The following is a 19,259-nucleotide window of genomic DNA, read 5'->3' as shown; positions in this document are numbered from 1 at the left end:
ACCGAGAGCCTCACTGTAACTCAGTGACTGCATGTGACGTGCCAAGCACAATTCTAAGACGCTTGTTGAGGGACACAAAGATACACAGATGGCGGAGAGGTCTCTGCCCCTGAGAAGGCTGCCCTCTGGTGGGGAAAGCAGACAGGTGGGCAGCAAACTGAAATAAGGACTGTGACAGGGGTACAAAGTGCCATGAGAGCGGCGGGCGGATTTCCACTTGGGAAGGTGGGTGTGTGTATCAGTAGAGAAAAAGCTTCGGGTCTGGCCTTCAGTTAGGCCTTGACAAATGAGGAGTATCTTCATACAGGAGGAGAAGCCAAAGCCCAGCTTTCCCCGCTCTGCTCTCTGCTGTGCTCGCCGGGCCTCCTCTTCCTTCCAGTGCTCACCTGGGCAGCCTGGTGGGGCAGGTGCAGGAATGGGATGACTGGTGTCCCCCTCTGTCTTCCATCTCTGGTGCATAAACACCTGGTCCAGCCCATTTCTCCTCTTTACCTTCGGACAGTTCCTGGGGCTCTACGTACGGACCCTCAGCCCTACTGGGGCCTTGGGCTTGGGTGGACTTGAAAGGATTTACTTTGAGTCATTAGCCAACGAGAAGCACGTGAACCTCATCAACTTGCCAGGAAACCTCAAACACAAGGATTGATTGAGCCCCACTGGGCGCGGGGAATACGGCAGCGAACAAAACAAAACGATGAAAATCCCTACCCTCGTGGAGCTTGGCTGCTAATGGGAAGCAGCAGATAATCAATAGCAATAAGGATACAGTAAATTAGATGGTGAAAAATACTTTAGAGAAAATAAGGTGGGGATGAGAAGCGCTGGAAAGAAAAGCCGCAAATTTAAATAGGCTGCTCAGAGCAGCCTTGATGAGAAGGTGACATTTGAACGAGTACTTGAAGGAGTTGAGAGAGTGAAGCCCGTGGATCCCTGGGAGAAGAACATTCCAGGTAGAGGGACCAGCAAAGGCCATGGCGCTGAGGTGGGAGGATGGACAGTGTTTTCCAGAACAGCAAGGAGGCCGGCGTGCTTGAGCAGAGTAAGCTAGGAGAGGGGGAGGGGACGAGGGAGGAGATCGAGGTGAGCTTCACTGGACAGAATTTTCCAGGTCACTGGGAAGATTTTGGCTTTCACTTTGACCTCAGGAGCCACTGCAGGATTTTGCACAGAGGAGTGAGTGGCGTGATCTGATCACTGAGACCAGCCTGGGGGACAGAGAGGTAAAGGTGGAAGGGAGACTGGCCAGGAGGCCAGCAGGATTGTTGCTCGGCCCAGGGGGTTGGGGAGGGAAAAGTGGTCAGATTCATGAAATATTCTGAAAGTAGAGACCCCAGATTTGCTGGTGGATAACATGTGGGATGTGAGAGAAGGGGAGGAACCCACGATGACCCCAAGGTCGGCGTTTGCTCTCTGCCACGTCAGTTCCATTGCATGCCTCCTCAGAGAGACGATGGCCTAGCTGCGTGACCTGAGTCTTTGCTTCCAGACAAAAAGGGGATAAACAGGAAGAAAGTTCAGTGCCCTTTTACTTTTGAAGCTACCAGCCAAGCCATAAACTTCAAAGACGGAGACGGGAAAGGCAGAACTGAAAACACAAAAATAGTTTCTAAAACACTGTCTAAGTATTCCCCCCTGTTTCATTTTCCCTTTTCTTCTCCCAAACCAAGGTCTGTTCACCGAGGTGTGTGTGGCCACTCCCTTTACATCTGTAAATCTCTTTGGTCCTATCTCTTCTGTGTTTCTGATGCTCCGAATGTTCATGGCAGCCGGGAGGGAATCTCAGCTCCAGCCCAAAGGGTTCCTGTCCGGCGCTGCTGATTACTTGGTGGGAAAGATGTGAAGGAATTTCCAGGGGTTGTTTTCATTAATTAACAGCAGAAACAGAAGCAAAATGCTTTTTCTTTGAGTAAACAGAACCTCCGAAGGTTATTTTGCGAAGCGGCTTAGAGCTTCTGTTTTATGGCAGAGAGATTGGTTGAGGATTTTGACTCCTCAAATTTTGTGCTTCCAAAATTTGTTCCTATTCATAATAGGCCTTTCTGCTTTGATCTTCTCCCACACTTCCCTGCTGCACCCCCTCAACACACAGTCCCCTGAGGACACTCAGCTGGTATTCTGCAAATTTCAGAACAAGCTAAACTATATTAAAATTGTGTACTAGTTTTTGACGTACTAGGTGCCTTATGATTTGAGCAGAATTTGCTATTTCTGCGATTTTAAGTATACAAATAATCTGTCGCTGTATAAAAATACAGCACTTTAAGGGTTCACGCTGCAGCAGAGTATGTCTTTTAAAGTTGCCTTAAAAAATGTTAAAAATCACTCCTTCTCTCACCTTGAAAAGTGCTCAAAATTGTCTTCTTTATCCCCAGGCACAGAGCTACAGTTTTTTCTTAGATCTGTCCATGTCAACCCTTATGCCAACGTGGAATCCATGCCTAAAATAGTCTATGGAAGCAGTGCCTTTACTGCCAAGGTCTCTTGCACCGGAGGCTGCTAAGCTTCCCTTCTATTTTTAAATATCAAGCTTTTTATTTTCGGTAATTTATGGGGTGAAGGTCCTGCATTCACTTCCATAGTAATAACAACCCTTTCTGAGTAATTTACTGTATGCCAGGGCCATCTAAACACCTGCTGTGTATCAAACCATTAAGTCTTCCAGCAACTGTATGAGCTGGGTGTTCTATTTATCATCCCCATTTAAAAATTCTGAGCCTGAGACACACAGGAGGTAAAGCCCTTGTGCATCAGGAAGCTCTTCTGAGCCACCCCGAATCCACTGTACAACACCAACAGCTCTTCCCTGTACCCTATCCTCACAGGTAATGGGAGAAAGCTGATTACTATCTTTTCATTTTAAGATCACGAAGGTATCTAAAACACAGAGGGCCAGCTCCCTCACCTTGACCTTCTTAATTTCTGGAAAGTATAAAGCGATCCTTCTCCTAATTGGTTTTGGAACTGACTTTGGAGGACTCACTGAAAACTAAACACCAATCCGACAAGGCCCCCGATGCTAACACTGTCGGGTCAGATGCAGCTAATTCTCCAGTCCCGCCTGTGTGGCTTGAGAGAAGAGACGATGCCAACGATTCCTCTAAAGCAGGGGTCCCCCACCCCGGGCCGCACAGCAGGAGGTGGGCAGCGGGCGAGTGAGCAGAGCTTCATTTGCCGCTACCCGTCGCTCTCATTACCGCCTGAGCCATCCACCGCCGCCCGCCCCTCTCCATGGAAAAATTGTCTTCCATGAAACCGGTCCCTGGTGCCAGGAAGGTTGGGGGCAGCTGCTCTAAAGCAATTCAGGGCCATGTCACCCTTGCCCCTGGGCTGTCGGTTTGTTTTCCTTTTTCCTCTTATTTACAGAGGTCTGCTAATGCCAGGTGCTGTGATCAGTCCTTTATACATATTTTCTCACTTAAGCCTTGCATTTAGCTCAGGAGTCAGTCGTTAACATCCCTGTTCAACAGGTGGGAAAACTGAAGCTCAGAAATATTCATGTATTTACCAGTTCTCAGCCAGCAGAGCCAGTGAGAGAGGCGGGGCTTAAGCCCAGGCCTAGCTGCCTCGAAATCACATCCTTTTAACCACAGTACTGTGCTGTCCTCGACACACACGCATCCTGCGAGGTGTTCTCCCAGCTTGTGCCTTCAGGCTGAACAGGTCCTCAAGGTGCCAGGTCTTCCTACCCCCAAACCCAGAGGGTCCCTTTGAGAATCACATGTTCTGTGCTCACTCTTGTCCCGTCAGCATGATCCTCCCAGCTTTTCTCAAAAGGTGCCCTATGGTGATTCCAGGGGTGTCCACTGAACTGGGATGAGGATGCCTTGCTGGCGAGGCTCTGCCCCACCACCTCAAGGAACTCCCCTGTGTGCTAAATTCGAAAGGTGGGCCTTCACCTTTTCTGTGTGCTGCTTTTCTAGAAACTAATCTCTGAAAATCCTTTTAGGCCTTGGAGCAGCCATTGTCAGCACTCACAAGGCAGAATGGCTGCCAGGTCCTGCAAATTGGGGCAGAAGTTGTATTAAAGAAGTTGAAGGGGTGGGTGGATGAGAGCTGCTCCCCAGACAGCCTCTGCAGCTTTGCCTTGCTGCCCAAGGGCTGAACCCCAAGAGAAAACAAGTAAGGTCTATCCCTCCCATTTTTCCATAGCACAGAAAATCTGAGGTGCTCCTGCAGTGGGAAAATGGGTGACACATAGTCTAGAAAACCCTTGCTGGTCTGTGAAAATGTTTGAGAACCTATGAAATCCCAATTCTAGAATCATTTCCCTACCCTGTCCTCGCACTGCTCCTTTAGAGAATTTTGGGAAACCAGCCCACGAGTGACAGTGGCCAACACTGTTATGAAAGGTGTTTCCTGGCAGAGGGAGTGGCCAAACCCTTCCACGCTTTGGGGCCCCTTTTGTTATCATTTCTCTCTGGCGTTCATCTGAGCTCTGAAAAGATCCTTGGAATCACACACAACACGTGATTAACTGGTTTCTATCAAATATTTTTCTCTGCCATGTTTCATGACTTTCGGGCATGACTTGGATTGGATTACTTCACGTTTTATTTCCCCAGGCTTGTTTGTTCCCTCTTCTGAATGCTCTCTTGCTTTATTATCATTTTACATATAATTTTTAAATAGCAATTGTTGATCATAGAGCTGCAGAATGTTCTAAGTTCAAAGACAGACCCCCAATCCACAGAGTGGCATTATTACTAGAATCATCACCTTCTATAAAGTTTTAGAACCTCCCTTTTCCTCTTCTTGCCTTTCCAGCAGACGATTTGAGGACTTCTTAGGGTTGTCTTCCACGAGAAGTACCCCTCTTTAGGCTTCAGGCTGCCAAATGCTGAGAATCACTCTTCATTATCCAGCTATCTACTCCCCAAATAAGACTAGATTTGGCAGCCAGGAACGTGTCTTGCATCCATGCTCCCTGGCAACTTCCAGACAATCCCAGCTCCCTGCCTTTTTCCTCCTTCTTGAATTCCTTCTTTTTCTCTCCTTTTTCTTTTTTTTTTTTTCTTCTTCCCTTTTACCTCCTCCTTCTCCTAGTCCCCAGACTTCTTTCCTTTCCTCTTTTATTCCCCGAGTTTTCCTTGGAGATTAAATAGAAATCGCCAAATTCAAATTACCTTCCAGTGTGGGGGACCTGATGCTGACCTTCAGCATCCCTCAAGGATGGACATCATGCCCGTCACCTACTCCTTCCTCCTCATTCCTTATGAAGCCCAAGCCACATACTGACCCACTTTTCTCTGCGTCATGTTCCTCTTCCTGCTTCCTTGGAGGGTGTGCCCAGCAGGGCACATTCATTACCTAGACTAAGGTACTTACCTGCTGGAGGCTACCTTTATGGTAGCAGGCATCTAGATTTAAGGCTAATGGAGCTTGCAAGCAGGAGGGGCTCTGTCCCCCCTCATTTTCACCATTGAAGTCAACTGGTCCCACTCTAGTTTACAGCTTCTGTCATCCCCAGCCAGGCACACAAGTCACCTCTATGACCACTCCCCAGGATTTCCGTTCACAAGGAGGGGTGCGGTGCGGATGCCAACCTGCCATGCCCCATCCTAGGAGGACAGGCTCTCCAAGAGAAACATTTTGGGGTTTGACTTGGTTTGGTTTTGGTCTAACTAGAAAAGTAGAATGAGCTCCTCTGCTAATATGCTGCTAGAGAACCCAGCCAACCCCCAGTGCCTAGTGGGAAAATTGTAGGACTTGTGACTCATCATATCTGAATCTAGGCAATAATCAGTTGCAAATGAGGCTCCTTTGTACCTTGAACGTTCCCAGGGGGAAAAAATTAAGGATTAAAAGAGAAAGAAAGGGCTTCCCTGGTGGCGCAGTGGTTGAGAGTCCGCCTGCCGATGCAGGGGACACGGGTTCGTGCCCCGGTCCGGGAGGATCCCACATGCCGCGGAGCAGCTGGGCCCGTGAGCCATGGCTGCTGAGCCTGCGCGTCCGGAGCCTGTGCTCCGCAACGGGAGAGGCCACAACAGTGAGAGGCCCGCGTACAGAAAAGAAAAAAAAAAAGAGAAAGAAAAATGCGCTATGTTTCACATAAAGTAATCTCTAACTTTTGCATGCTTTTTTCTGTGCTTATTGCATGCATTTACCCATTAATTATGTCAGTAATGGAGAAGAAATGAAGCATTACTTTTGTGGTACAGCTGTTTGAAATGATTACTTTGAAAATGGTATTTTTTCCAGCACCTTTCCTTAAGCGTCTCTTCACCAACAGACATTACTTGCTGTGCTTAGTTGCTCATCCTTTACCCTAAATCCCCAACTGGAATCAGTTGCCTCCCTGATGTTTTAATTGCAGCTGACTCAGCTAATTCGGAAAGCTGTGATGCATCCCAACTCCTGTAGAAATTGCAGTGTTAATTAAGATAAATGTTGGAAAACCAAAGTCAAAGCAAAGGACCCCTGGACTTGGCTTTCCATGGTCAAAAGCCAATTCTGGGATGAGCATATAATTCCAGAGACACGGCTATGCCTCCAGAGCAGTTCTGTTTCTCTAGAAGCATTACTTTTGTGGTAACAGCTGTTTGAAATGATTACTTTGACAATGGTATTTTTCAGACCTCAGCAGTAGAGGGAGTTTTGGTGATGATTGGTGCTTTCGTTTTTTGTAAGCAATTGGGAGGGAGGGAAGAGGTCACCTTTCGTCTGTGATCCGGCAGCTTGAGATTCTCAGAGAACTGGGCTGAAGAATCACAAGGTAAGAAAGTACCCTTCTTGCAGGTCATAGGGCCTTTGGGCTGGGCAGAAAGGAGTGGTTGCTGCTGACCGGCTCCATAGCTGAGGAAGCCACGTTCCTGCTTCACCAGCGCTTCGCCATTTGCCATGAGCCTCTCTCGTTATCTTCCTTCTCACCTGTCTCCTTTCCATTACTTTCTCTTGCTTCAGGGAGGTTCAGAGAAAAGGCTTCAATTCTCCACAAGATCGCCAAGAAAAAATGTCAGGTGGATGAGAACGAGAGGCAGAATGGGGCTGCTAATCATGTGGGTGAGTCCGGGAGACTTCCATCCTGTGCCTTTCCTGAAGTACATGGAGGGGGGCAGAGAGACAGGACCCAGTGTGGACACCCCAACTCAGTGCAGACACAGAACCCCGCAACTCAGCCCTTTCCTGGGTGTCAGGAAGAGTCCCACTTCCCCCTCATGGGTACAGGGCATGAATAGACACAATATATCACCTCCCCCCAGGGGAACTTTAAAAAGAGCAAAATGAGGGCTTCCCTGGTGGCACAGTGGTTGAGAGTCCGCCTGTCGGTGCAGGGGATGCGGGTTCGTGCCCCGGTCCGGGAAGATCCCACATGCCGCGGAGCAGCTGGGCCCGTGAGCCATGGCCGCTGAGCCTGGGCGTCCGGAGCCTGTGCTCCGCGGCGGGGGAGGCCACAGCAGTGAGAGGCCCGCGTACCGCAAAAAAAAAAAAAAAAAAAAAGTCCATGCTCTTGTTCTTGAATGGCGAGTTGGTCAGTTTGCCTAGTCTAGAGAATGCATACCCTGGGAGTTGATAGGGCACTCAAGCTCAGACATCGGGGATGCCAGAGAGCTAGTAAAGAGAGGAAGAGGGCTGAGTACACTAAACGGCATGGAGGAGAAGGGTAGAAATCCTTTGCCATCTGACACTACCTCAGCCCTGGGCCTTATCACCCCTCAGACACCACTACCTTCTCCCTTGGCCCAAGATAGAGTGTTCTTCTCTATATGGCTCTTACCCCTACTTGACTCCATTTGCTTTCTTTGTATGTGCCTGATTTATGTCACAGAAAAAATTGAGCTCCCAAACAGCACCAGCACAGAAGTGGAGATGACACCATCCAGTGATGCTTCGGAACCTGTACAAAATGGAAATCTCTCCCACAGCATTGAAGCTGCAGAAGCCCAGGTATGCCTCTTTTCCATTGCTCTTCCGGACCGCCGTTCGTGTCGATATTCTAACACAGCAGCACAGACTTAATGTTCTCCTTGGAGACCCCAGCTCCCAGCTGGGTGGACACCAGGTGGAGTCATCCATCCTCGTGTATATTTCCCAGTACCAGCCAGGGCACCACATGCGTCAGGCTCTTCCTTTATCCAATAAGTACACATATTCTGTAAGCCACTGTTTCTCAGGGTGAGATTGGAGGACTCATGCATCAAATCTCCTGGGGATAAAAATGTAGCTCCCTAGCCCATATCCCAGACCCGATGAAACAGAATCTCTGAGAAGCAGCACCCAGGAATCAGCATTTTTAACTCATTTCCCTAGTGATTCTTAGTAGATGATAAAGTTTGATCACTGCTGCAGTCGAATCCTTTCTCTGTCTTTAGGGCCAAGATTAAGTAACAGAGAAACCACAGCCATCACACCTTGGTTAGCCCCCTTTGGCCTTCCCTGTCCCTGCAGTTGAAATTAATCAGTACTCTGGCCCAGTCCACCATTCAATGTTGCAACCATTAGATAGTTTGATCTAATGGCTATAATATTTATACATACTGTGTGCCACGGCTTTGGTGCTAGGTGCTTTAAACCATCCAGCTGAAGGTATAGACATTTAATATCTCCATTTTATAGCTGAGGAAGCTAAAGCTTAACAGGATGAAGTAGTTATTCAGGATTACTTAGTTTGTAGCTATTAGAGATGAGATTTGATCTCAAGACTGTCTAAATACAGTGTCTGTACTATTTCCACCAAGCAGCACTGCCTCCAGACCACAGTTGCTCAAAAAAGTAGGCAGAAGCAAAAAGTAGGAGGTGCCTGTTAGATTTCTGGATCTCACCCTCCTCAAGTGAATCAGAATTTCGAAGGCATAGAGCCCTAAACTCACATTTTAATCAGTCACCCTGGGTCAGTGTTTCTCAAACTTTAATGTGTTTAGGAATTTCCTGGGGGATCGTGTTACAATTCAGTATCTGATTTGTCAGGTCTGGAGTAGGGCCCAGAGTCTGCGATTCTCCTGAGCTCCAAGGTGGTTCTGATGCTGCTGGTACGAGAACCACGCTTTGAGTAGCATTCCCCTCAAGTTTGTGACCCACTTCTCTAGGCAGAATTTTCCTGATGAGCTGATAATGAAGCCAGACCACAGCAAATCCATTCCAGCACTCTCTTCTCCTTTACACCGGGATACACTCTGCAACAGAGGAAGTCTGTATGTCTTAGACAAACACTTGCTCATTGTTGCCTGTTGCCTTTATTCCCTGAAAAAAGGTGCAAGGAAAGTTTCTTTGCTTAAAGGAAAGGATAAAGATGTCAAGCACCTTTTCATATACCTGTTGGCCATTTGTACATCTTGTTTGGAAAAATATCTATTCAGGTCCTTTGCCATTTTTTTAAAAAAATATTTATTTATTTATGTGTTTATTTGGCTGCATCAGATCTTAGTAGGGGCACGAGGGATCTTTGTTATGGTGCGTGGGCTCTCTAGTTGTGGCGCATGGGCTCAATAGTTGCGGTGCATGGGCTTAGTTGCCCCGCGGCATGTGGGATCTTAGTTCCCTGACCAGGGATCCAACCCGTGTCCCCTGCATTGGAAGGCAGATTCTTAACCACTGGACCACCAGGGAAATCCCTTTGCCCATTTTTTCATCAGGTTATTCATTGTTCGCTATTGAGTTGTTTGAGTTCCTTATATATTTTGGATATTAACTCCTTATCAGGTATATGATTTGCAGATATTTTCTCCCATCCCATAGGTTGCCTTTTCATTTGTTGTCTCCTTTGCTGTGCTTTTCAGAAGGTATACGTATATCAAATCATCATGTTGTATACCTTAAATAGATAGAATTTTATTTGTCGATTATACCTCAGTAAAGCTGGGGCGGAGGGGGGGAAATGGCTAAAGGAAAAGATAGAGAAATGGCAGCTCCTTCTGCCCTTGTCTCCTCTGCCTTCTAGCTCCCACCCTCCTGCCCAGAGCCCTTCGATCCCTTCGTATTAGCTCAAGGGTGAGCTGGCAGAGCAGCTTACGTCCACATGGATAAGCAGCATGTGGCAGCAGGAAGCAGGCCCCAAGGATGCCTGGCTGCCCTTGGGGGTGGCGCAGTCACAGGTGTGCAGGGGGCAGCCTCATCATCGTGCCTCTCCATCTGGCTGGCAGAGGGACATCTGTGTCCCCCACACAGGGCACCTTGCTGCAGGGGAGTGACAGAGTCCCAACTGGCCCCTCTCTGAGCAGAGCTGTGTCCCCGGGTCTCACGCAGGGTAAGAGGGCAGATTTGGGCACCATCCTGTTACACTGAGAGCTCAAGGGCACACAGACCTTCAAAGAGCCAGGCCACCAGCTGCCTGCAGGACAGCAGTGAATTCCAGATCCACCAGGAGCGAGTTACCCAACCTCGCTTTAGTTTCCTTATCTGCAAATTACAGATAGCCATAGTACCTGCCTCATTAGGGATATTAGGAGAGTTAAATGAGATAATATACATAAAGCACATAGCATGGAGCTAAATGATGCTATTTATATTATTATGTGTTCATACCTACTTATATAAACAGCATCCAAAATGTCCTTTCCCTATAGGTAAAATGCTTATTGTAGATAAAATGAAAATGAAATATATATAAATTTGAGAGTATTCAGGGTATGATAAGTAAATAAAAAAACATCTATGGTAGGGAAATCATTATGGCCCAGTGTGATCAGGGAGGTCTATACAAAGTGCTCTGGGAGCCTTCCAGAGGAAGAAATTGACCCTGGCAAGGGAAAGTGTAAAAACTTAAGAGAAGAGGTAACATTTGAGCTGGGTATTGATGGGTAAGTAGGAGTTTGTCACTCAAAGAAGGAGGAGATGACTGAGATGACATGTTCGCTTAGGAGGGAGTTTCCTGTGTAGTGATTGGTTGAGAAAGCCAGGGGAACTGAAGACAAATATAAGGTGAGGAGTGAGGAGAAATCCACTAGGAAAAATAAATTGGGCTGAAATTCTTCCATTGTTGAATCAGAAAATTTTCAGTGTTCATCTAATGTGTGTCAGGCAATGTGCTGGGCACCAGAGATGCCCACCCATCCTAGCAGAGCAGAGAGCCTGCTAATGTAAACCAAGGTATAATTATAGACCACCATAGGACCATGAAGAAAATAAAGCCTGGTGACTCAGTGGAGGGGCCCTTTTAGGTTGGAAGGTGAGGGAAAACTTCACTAAGGAAGTGTTATTTGAACGGAGGCTGAACTTTAAAAACAGGTCAGTCAAGGGAACAGCACCCACAGAGGCAGAGATGAGCTCGGCTTGTTTGAGGAATGGAAAAGTCACTGTGGCTGGAGAGTGGGGAGTGGAGGGAGGCATGATGGTGGCAGTGAGGTCTGACAGGAGGGCCGAGTGGAGCTGGCCTGCCTTGTAGACCATGATACAGAAGTTGACTTCATTCTAGGGCAGCAACAAGCTATCAGAGGTTCCCAGATGTGATGTGCACTTGTAAACGATCCAAGGGACTGCACTGGCGTGTAGGGAGTGGATTTGTGGCGAGAGATCGTGTAGTAGTAGTGGGGCAAAGAGGTCACTGCAGGAGTTGAGGCAGAGCTGATAGTGGCCTGGACCAGAGCAGTAGACGGGGAGGGGAGGGGAGGAGAGAGGCACAGGGATCATGAAGGGCGTTGTGGGCACCGCTCAGCAGTCTGGACCTCCACCTGCTGGGAGTGGAGCGGCGTAGAGGCTTTAAAGGGAGCAGTGGCAGCTTTGGATTTATGTGATAAGGAGAGAGCTCTTTCTGAATGGTCAAGAAGGGGCCAGAGTGAGGGAGGACAGGATGCAGGGCAGCGAGGTAAGAGCCTGTTTGGTTCAAAGATCAGCAAACTATGATCTGTGGCCAAATCCGGCCTGCAGCCTTTTTTTGTACAACCTGTCAGATAAGGATGTTTTTATATTCTTGAAGGTTTAAACAAAAAAAAAAAAGCAGCAGTAGCATATGTGACAGAGACCATAAAGCCTAAAATATTTACTATCTGGCCCTTTACGAGAAAAGTTTGCCCACCCCTCATTTCAACCATCTGCAATCTTTCCAAAAAAAAGAAAAAAATAATGCGGAAGCTCTTCATGCACTTATATGGAATGATCTTCAATATATGTTGTTAAGTGGGAAAGGCAACGTGCCAAATTACATCCAATATACTCTGTGTGAGAGGAAAAAAAGGAGGGAAATAACATAGTAACATATAAACATTTGCTTTGGATGCTATTGAAGAAACTGGTCATGCTGAGTACCTGCAGGACAGGGGCCTATGGTAGGGAACCAGGGTGGGAGGTAGCCTTCTGCACACGTCTTTCAGTATGTAGCCTCCTGTAGCTTTTGAAGTTTGAATGAGTTAACTGTTTTACCTATTGCAAAAAAAATGCAACAACTAAAAATAATAATGGGTTAAATTAAAACAGAAACAGCATGCGTTAGTCCTTTAAGAGTAGAAACAGTATGCGTTAGTCCTTTAATTATAGAGTCTCTGAAGACAGATCACAAATTGAAGACAGAGTTCAAATCCCAGATCTGCCACTTACCAGCTGTGTGACTTTGGACAAGTTACTTAACCTCTCTGTTCTCATCTTCCTTCTCTCTGAAACAGGAATAGTAACCTATTTCATAGCATTATTGTGAGACTCGAAAGCTCGTAGAATAGTTCTTGGCACATGATAAGCACTGCATAGGTGTTTGCTATTATTAGCAGTACTTAGTAAAACTGTTTAAAAATGGCTGTTAGGTAGCCCAGATGACAAGGCCTCAGACCAAGCATTGGCTGTGGCAGGGGTGACAGTGGCTGGATGTGAGAACTGTTTCTGAGGCAGAATTGAGACCCTTTGGTAATAAATTGGTCACAGAGCATGAACAAGAAAAAGCAGTTGTGGGTGATGCTTGAGTTTCAAGGCTGGAAAAACTGGGTAACACGGTAAATTAAGGCTGTGATTCCAGAGTCAGAAAAAAAGGTGTGAAATCAGGGCATTCAGGCCACCCAAAGCACACCTTCACAGAAAGGATTCAATGCCTTTTTATTGTGTTGGTTTTCTTTCTTTCCCAGTTGTATTTTTATCAGGCTCCAGGAGGAATGAGGTGTGCATCTCGACTTTATTAATGGAAATGATGAACCCCACACACCACACACTCACTGCTGATACTCTCCTGAGAGTTTAACCTGTCTCGTGTAATTAATCTGCTGTTTTCAAAACCCTCTTTACCAATGAACTAATTTTACACTGACACCTCAGCTCTGAGACCTTCCTTCTGTCCAGACTTTACACTGGCAACGAAGAGCACTTTAAAATATTCTCTTACCAAGGAAGCCCCTTTGCAGGAGGTTTTCTGCTTCATTTGTATATTTTGTGGAACCAAGAAATAATTTGACTTTTCGAACAGCTTAGTGCTAATTATCTTCTCCCAATACATGCTAACAAAATGCTGTCAATTCTAACAGAACTGATTTGAGTTGTCACTGAGAATTTACCAACCTTCTGAATTTTCAATGTTGGAAATGTATCCAGGTTAGAAAAACAATCCTAAGATATATTCTCTCCCACTCAGAACCCAGCATTTTCTTACATTTTAATTTTGCCAGTCTAGACAACAGCCAGGTGATTTCACGTGGCCGGCTTGTTCAGGGAAGCTGCCTGCCTTGCTGCGTCACAGGCCTCCAGACACGACACATCCAAACTCTTTACATACACGAGCACAGTGAAAGGGTAGGAGGGAAAATGCCTTGCAAAGTTCTTAGATTCTGAAATCTGAAAATCTAACTTTTTTTTCTTGTATTATGCTTTTTATATGTTGCAGCTTTTATTTCATTTCACCTCTGAGACTTCTCTCTGTCCTTAGGGAAATCCAGATTGTCTTTGCTTTGGTTAAGAGTTGCCCAGATGCACCAGTGGGCAAACAGACTTGTTTAAGATAAACACATTCCTAGGAAAAAAGAATATGTATGTGCGTGTGTGTGTGTGTGTACACACACACACACACATATACTCACACAAACATACATGTACTGATAGATAGATGATAGATAGAAAATGTATAAAATGCAGACTTTTTTCTCTTTTTCTCACTTTACAACTTAGATATCATCTTGCTATATTAAGCCCTTCCTTTCTCCCTTTGGGATTTCAACCCTGACTTATTTCTCCCCAGTCTAGCATTCGTCCTCACCTAAACTCAGTATGGTTTTTAAGACCTGCTCTCATAGTGCTGATAAAAATATTCGGGTATTATGTGACTAAGTAAAGGATGAGTAGGGAAGGATGATGGGTGTGATTGTAAGCTTAGATTTCTCTTAAGAAAAATAAAATAAAATGCACAAAGATATTTCTCTACTATTAAATGTGCATCCCTGAGGGTGGTAAAAAAGCGTTGTTGTCAAAGACAGCAGTCTGTTTTGGATTATTGTTGTCATTTAAAGTTATAGTGATGATTTTAAAGCTCCATAGAAAGACTTCATTATAAACATTGGTCCAAAACATTAGCTCTGATAATATTTCCAAGATTATCCAAGCAGATGGGACCTAGAATCCATATGATGTCTTTCTTCCTAAAATATTACCTTTAGTTAGTAAACATTTACTTTCTTAGCAATAATAAGTTTTAATAAAGGCCTTTCGAACCTTAAATCTTCCTGTTATTCAGAGAGCAAGTATCTCTTCTAAATGATTAAGGTGAAATAACCAGATCCACCATTTTGAAAGTTTAAAAACAGCTAAGGACCGAATTTCGCACTATTGATGAGATTATTCAGTCTCTTGGAACATTGATGAAGCATACATAATAAGAGGATTCTGGCACTCAAGAAATGGAGGAAAGTAGAATATAGTGGAGAGTGGGGCTGGATCTCTGTGTCTGACACAGCCAGAGCACAAGGGCAGTACTGGGGAGAGAGGGCAAGGCCTTTCTCTTGTGAAAGAAAAAGACTATCCAAAGATTCTTCATCAGACTGGAGTTTGCAAGGTCCAAGCCAAGAAACTTATTAGTATCTGAGAAAAGCTAATACAAACTATAGAAAAAAGCAAAAATTACAGTGTTTTACCTACCAGGCCTTAGTACATGGGTTCCATTTCTGGAGGAGATAACATTTTTTCCTTTCAATCTATACATACATTTTTTAAGGAAAAGTTGAGATCTAGTTCCTATATCTGATGACCTGTACTATATTTACCAACTGCTTAAGATGTACTCAGAGGCCTTCTGACCACACTTGAAAATGAAATAGATAGATCTGACTCTTGGGTTTCTGCCTAAATTTGAATATTGACAGAGAATTATAACTTCACTTAGAATCTTACTGTGAATAACACCATTTGTCATTGTGCTTTCTGAAGTAGTTTGAAGAAAGTCCATTAATTATTCACATAAGATACATTAAGAGCTGCCTATTAATAAAAAGGAGAAAACTCCATTGACACCCTGAAAAAAATACCAACATTAATATTACTGTTCCTATGAGTAATTGTAATCCAGTTGATGATAAAACGATGAGAATGACTTTTGAATTGTAGCTTTTATGTTGACGAATCTTTTACGATTTGTATCAGCAGGATTTACGAAGCCCATGAAAACTATACAAAAACCAGTTTAAAATAGCAATACAGAAAGAAATCCATCTTGTCCGTAGGTTGCACCTCAGAATTATTTGGGCAAAATGCAAAGTGAAGGAAAGTAATTGCATTTCACCAGACTCTCCAAAAGCCGTTTTATATTAATATAAAATGGTTTCTTGGCTTCTTGGAGAGCTTAGGTCCAGACAGCTTCATCACTCACAGCAAAATATTTTGAAATCTTGGTTTCAATTCAAAGTCATGGAGAAGCAGATGAAGTTTTTTCAGGTTGCCACCGCTGAGTGAAACCTCATCATTTTGTATTTAATATGCTAAGTTCTTGATGCTAGATTTTTTTCCATCTATATGTAAAACAAACCATAAGATGGTATTTTAAGGGGGGGAATTATTTCCTACTGCTAGACAGGCAGAGATTAATCACTTTTTTAAAAATCTGTATGCTACATAAATGTTAGCTCTGTTGGTTCAGGATGTCCACACAGAAGGCAATACAGTTGTCTCAGATGGTGCTGCCCTCCAAAAAGAGATGCTTTTTGACTGACCTCTTCTTGACTTATCTCTTGGGATAAGTGATAGAAACACAGAGATAAAAACGGAGTCAAGAGATGAAGGATATTGGTAAATAATGCAAGGGCAAAGACATTGAGAAACTCAGAGAACAAAAATAAAGAGATTTCTCAAAGACTAGGTAAAGAATGAGTGAAAGGGTGATTTTAAAATAAATTATAGCAAGTGAACACTTTATTTTCAAAGCCAAAAAAACAAAAGGATTCAAAAATAAGGTATTTTTAAAAGATAAATATCCATAGGGACAGTGTGTAGAAGTCCACTCGGGCTGCCATAACAAAAAAATCAGGTAGTTTAAACAACAGAAATTTATTTTCTTACAGTCCTGGAAGCTGGAAGTCTAAGATCAATGTTTTGGCCAATTCAGTTTCAGGCAAGGGCTCTCCTTCTGGCTTGCAGTTGGTTGTCTTCTCTCTCTGTCCTCACAGAGCCTCCTCACAGAGCCTTTCCTACACAAAAGGGTGTGGGTGGAGAGAGAAAGGAGCAGGGCAGCGCTCTCTGGTGTCTGTTCTCACAAGGACACTAATCCTATCAGACCAGGGGCTTACTCTTATGACGTCATTTAACCTTAATTACTTCCTTAGAAGCCCCATCTCCAAATACACTCACACTGAGGGTTAGGGCTTCAGCATATGAATTTTGGAGGGACACAAACACTCTGTCCATAATAGTCAGTAAGGATTCATCTTAGAGTTGAGTAACTGAATTTTTCCAAACACGACTCTGGTCTTCCATCATTGTGTCTAACAGTTTTTCTTCCTGGCTCTCCTGGTTTTATTCCCTTTTTAAAGAGGAAAGGCAAGTGGCAAATGAAGTTGTCCCTAGAGCCCTTAGCTGACCCATCCCAGAACTCTGAGTTTGCACTCAAAATGACTCATACACACCTTGTTTGGCAAGTCCTGAATGATAGCTCTGGGGTCCCAAAAATTCATTTTCACTCAGACGTTTTGAGTATAGGTCTTTGGGTCTGTAAGACAAAATGATCCACAACCTAGTAATGAGATTTTTATGGATTGATATTTTGAATTTCAAGCACAGTGTTCTAGCTCTGTAATAGACAAAATGAAGGCTGCTGGTATGTTGACCCCACTAATTGGCCAACCACTTTAGGGAAAAAAATGGAGATGAGATGAAAACCATTTACTGTCCCTGAGCCAGCTGATACTTATGGTGGGAGTTTATAATAAATGCCTACTGCTCAAGCCACCCAGTCTATGGTGTTTTGTTGTGGCAGCCCAAGCAGACTAACCATACGGATATTTATCTTTTTAAAAAGTCTCCTTTTTGAATAGATTTCCTTTGTAGTAAAGCACTCCATGGAATGTTTCTTGGAAGGCACCTTCTACTTGCCAAACAAATGTTGGTTTCAGAGCCTTTCACTGTATTAAAGTGTGACTGTGCATTTTTGAGAGCTCCAACTCGCGTGTTGTTTTTAACTCTGCTCAAAAGACAGAATCAAGGTGTCACAATATTATGAGTCTGCTTGGAAGCTTTGTTTCGGATAGAAAGTCTACTTACAGCCCATCTACTGAAATAAAAGAGCATTTTCTCCTTAGGGCTATGGAATTTATTTACAAAGGCCTTCTGTTTATTCCTCTTACCAAAGTGGAAAGTAAATTAGATTGTTGACATCACAGTAGTCCACGAATGCTCAGTGAATGTTGGATGAATGGATAGATGGGGAACACAATTATTGCAGTTTCCACTTTCACATGAAAAAAATTGAATTATAGAATTTTATTGCTTGGAAGTATCATAAGTCACCTAGTTAAACATCTCTCTCCTGGATGTCTTTGAAGAAATTCTTCTCCTAACCATTTGTTAAAACGAATAATAATAACTAATGTGTATTGACTGTTTACTCTGTCCCAAGCGCAGTTCTAGTTCTAGGTAAAAGAACGTTCTGGAGCAGAAGTAGGTCTTCTTCGTCTTTCAGTCCCTTCTCCAGCAATCCCTTCATTAGGTGAGGCACGTTCAAGATTTCTTCTCTCTCTAGGAGCCTCCCACGTACACTTTGTACGGTTGCACACACCTTCTCGTCAGTTCCCAAGGAAACCTAATTGGAAAAGTAAAACATGCCACCTTTGTCAAGGAGAGTATTTTTAATGCTTCAATAATGAAAGAGGACGAAGGCAGGAGGAGGAGCAGATCGTCCCCGTTTCCAGGACGATGCTGTTCTTTTGTGCATATTCTTCCTCTGAGGTTCCACTGGCCTTTGAACACGGAATGCTGGAGTCTGGAAATAACCCGCCTCCTATTTCATTTCTTGCTGGAGTTAGCCTCGGGAAAGTTTATGATTGTAAAGGGCTTAATCCATCTCCTCTGATGTCCCCTAGATACTCATTTTAGAAGTAGCCAGTACAGGATTATCCACAGTTATGGGAATCAGGGGTGACATCAAGCAATGAAATGCACATAAAATCTCGAGCCCTCATTATGGTGTACTTGATTGTCACCTCCTCCTACTTCAAACCTGGGCTAAATTTCTGCACTTTTTTCTTGGATAGAGATGCTAAAGAACAAGTCTTTCTTTTTCACCTGTATTTGAAGTCCTGACATTCTTTGATATCTTATCAGTACCCACATTTCATTTTTAAATTTGTACCTGGCTCCTTGAGATAGAGGAGGGAAGAGAGTATTACCATGGCTCCTTCCCCACCCACGCCCAGATCTGCCCTTCATTTCCCCTTCAAAGCTGCCCTGGATGGTATAACAAAAATACCACAGACTACGTGGCTTATTTTTTTTTTAACATCTTTATTCGGGTATAATTGCTTTACAATGGTGTGTTAGTTTCTGCTTTATAACAAAGTGAATCAGTTATACATATGTTCCCATATCTCTTCCCTCTTGCATCTCCCTCCCTCCCACCCTCCCTATCCCACCCCTCCAGGTGGTCACAAAGCACCGAGCTGATATCCCTGTGTTATGTGGCTGCTTCCCACTAGCTATCTACCTTACGTTTGTTAGTGTATATATTTCCATGCCTCTCTCTCGCTTTGTCACAGCTCACCCTTCCCCCTCCCCATATCCTCAAGTCCATTCTCCAGTAGGTTTGTGTCTTTATTCCTGTCTTACCCCTAGGTCCTTCATGACATTTTTTTTTCTCAAATTCCACATATATGTGTTAGCATATGGTATTTGTCTTTCTCTTTCTGACTTACTTCACTCTGTATGACAGACTCTAGCTCTAT

At 44.3% G+C, this 19,259-nt stretch overlaps 1 protein-coding gene across 3 annotated transcripts in view; it reads left to right on the top strand.

Moving 5' to 3' along the window:
* SLC24A2 (solute carrier family 24 member 2) overlaps positions 1–19,259 on the top strand; it is a 241,757-nt gene that overhangs the window by 184,896 nt on the left and 37,602 nt on the right. For all 3 annotated transcript variants that reach the window (XM_032635591.1, XM_032635590.1, XM_032635592.1), the window contains 2 exons: positions 6,901–6,999; positions 7,766–7,884. In XM_032635591.1, the coding sequence (XP_032491482.1) occupies positions 6,901–6,999; positions 7,766–7,884 (218 nt within the window). The remainder of the gene's footprint in view (positions 1–6,900; positions 7,000–7,765; positions 7,885–19,259) is intronic.

The sequence above is a fragment of the Phocoena sinus genome, chromosome 6 (assembly GCF_008692025.1).
Source record: "Phocoena sinus isolate mPhoSin1 chromosome 6, mPhoSin1.pri, whole genome shotgun sequence".
Classification (NCBI taxonomy): Eukaryota; Metazoa; Chordata; class Mammalia; order Artiodactyla; family Phocoenidae; genus Phocoena; species Phocoena sinus.
The sequence above is the reverse complement of the archived record's forward strand: the minus strand, read 5'-3'. Positions and strand labels throughout refer to the sequence as shown.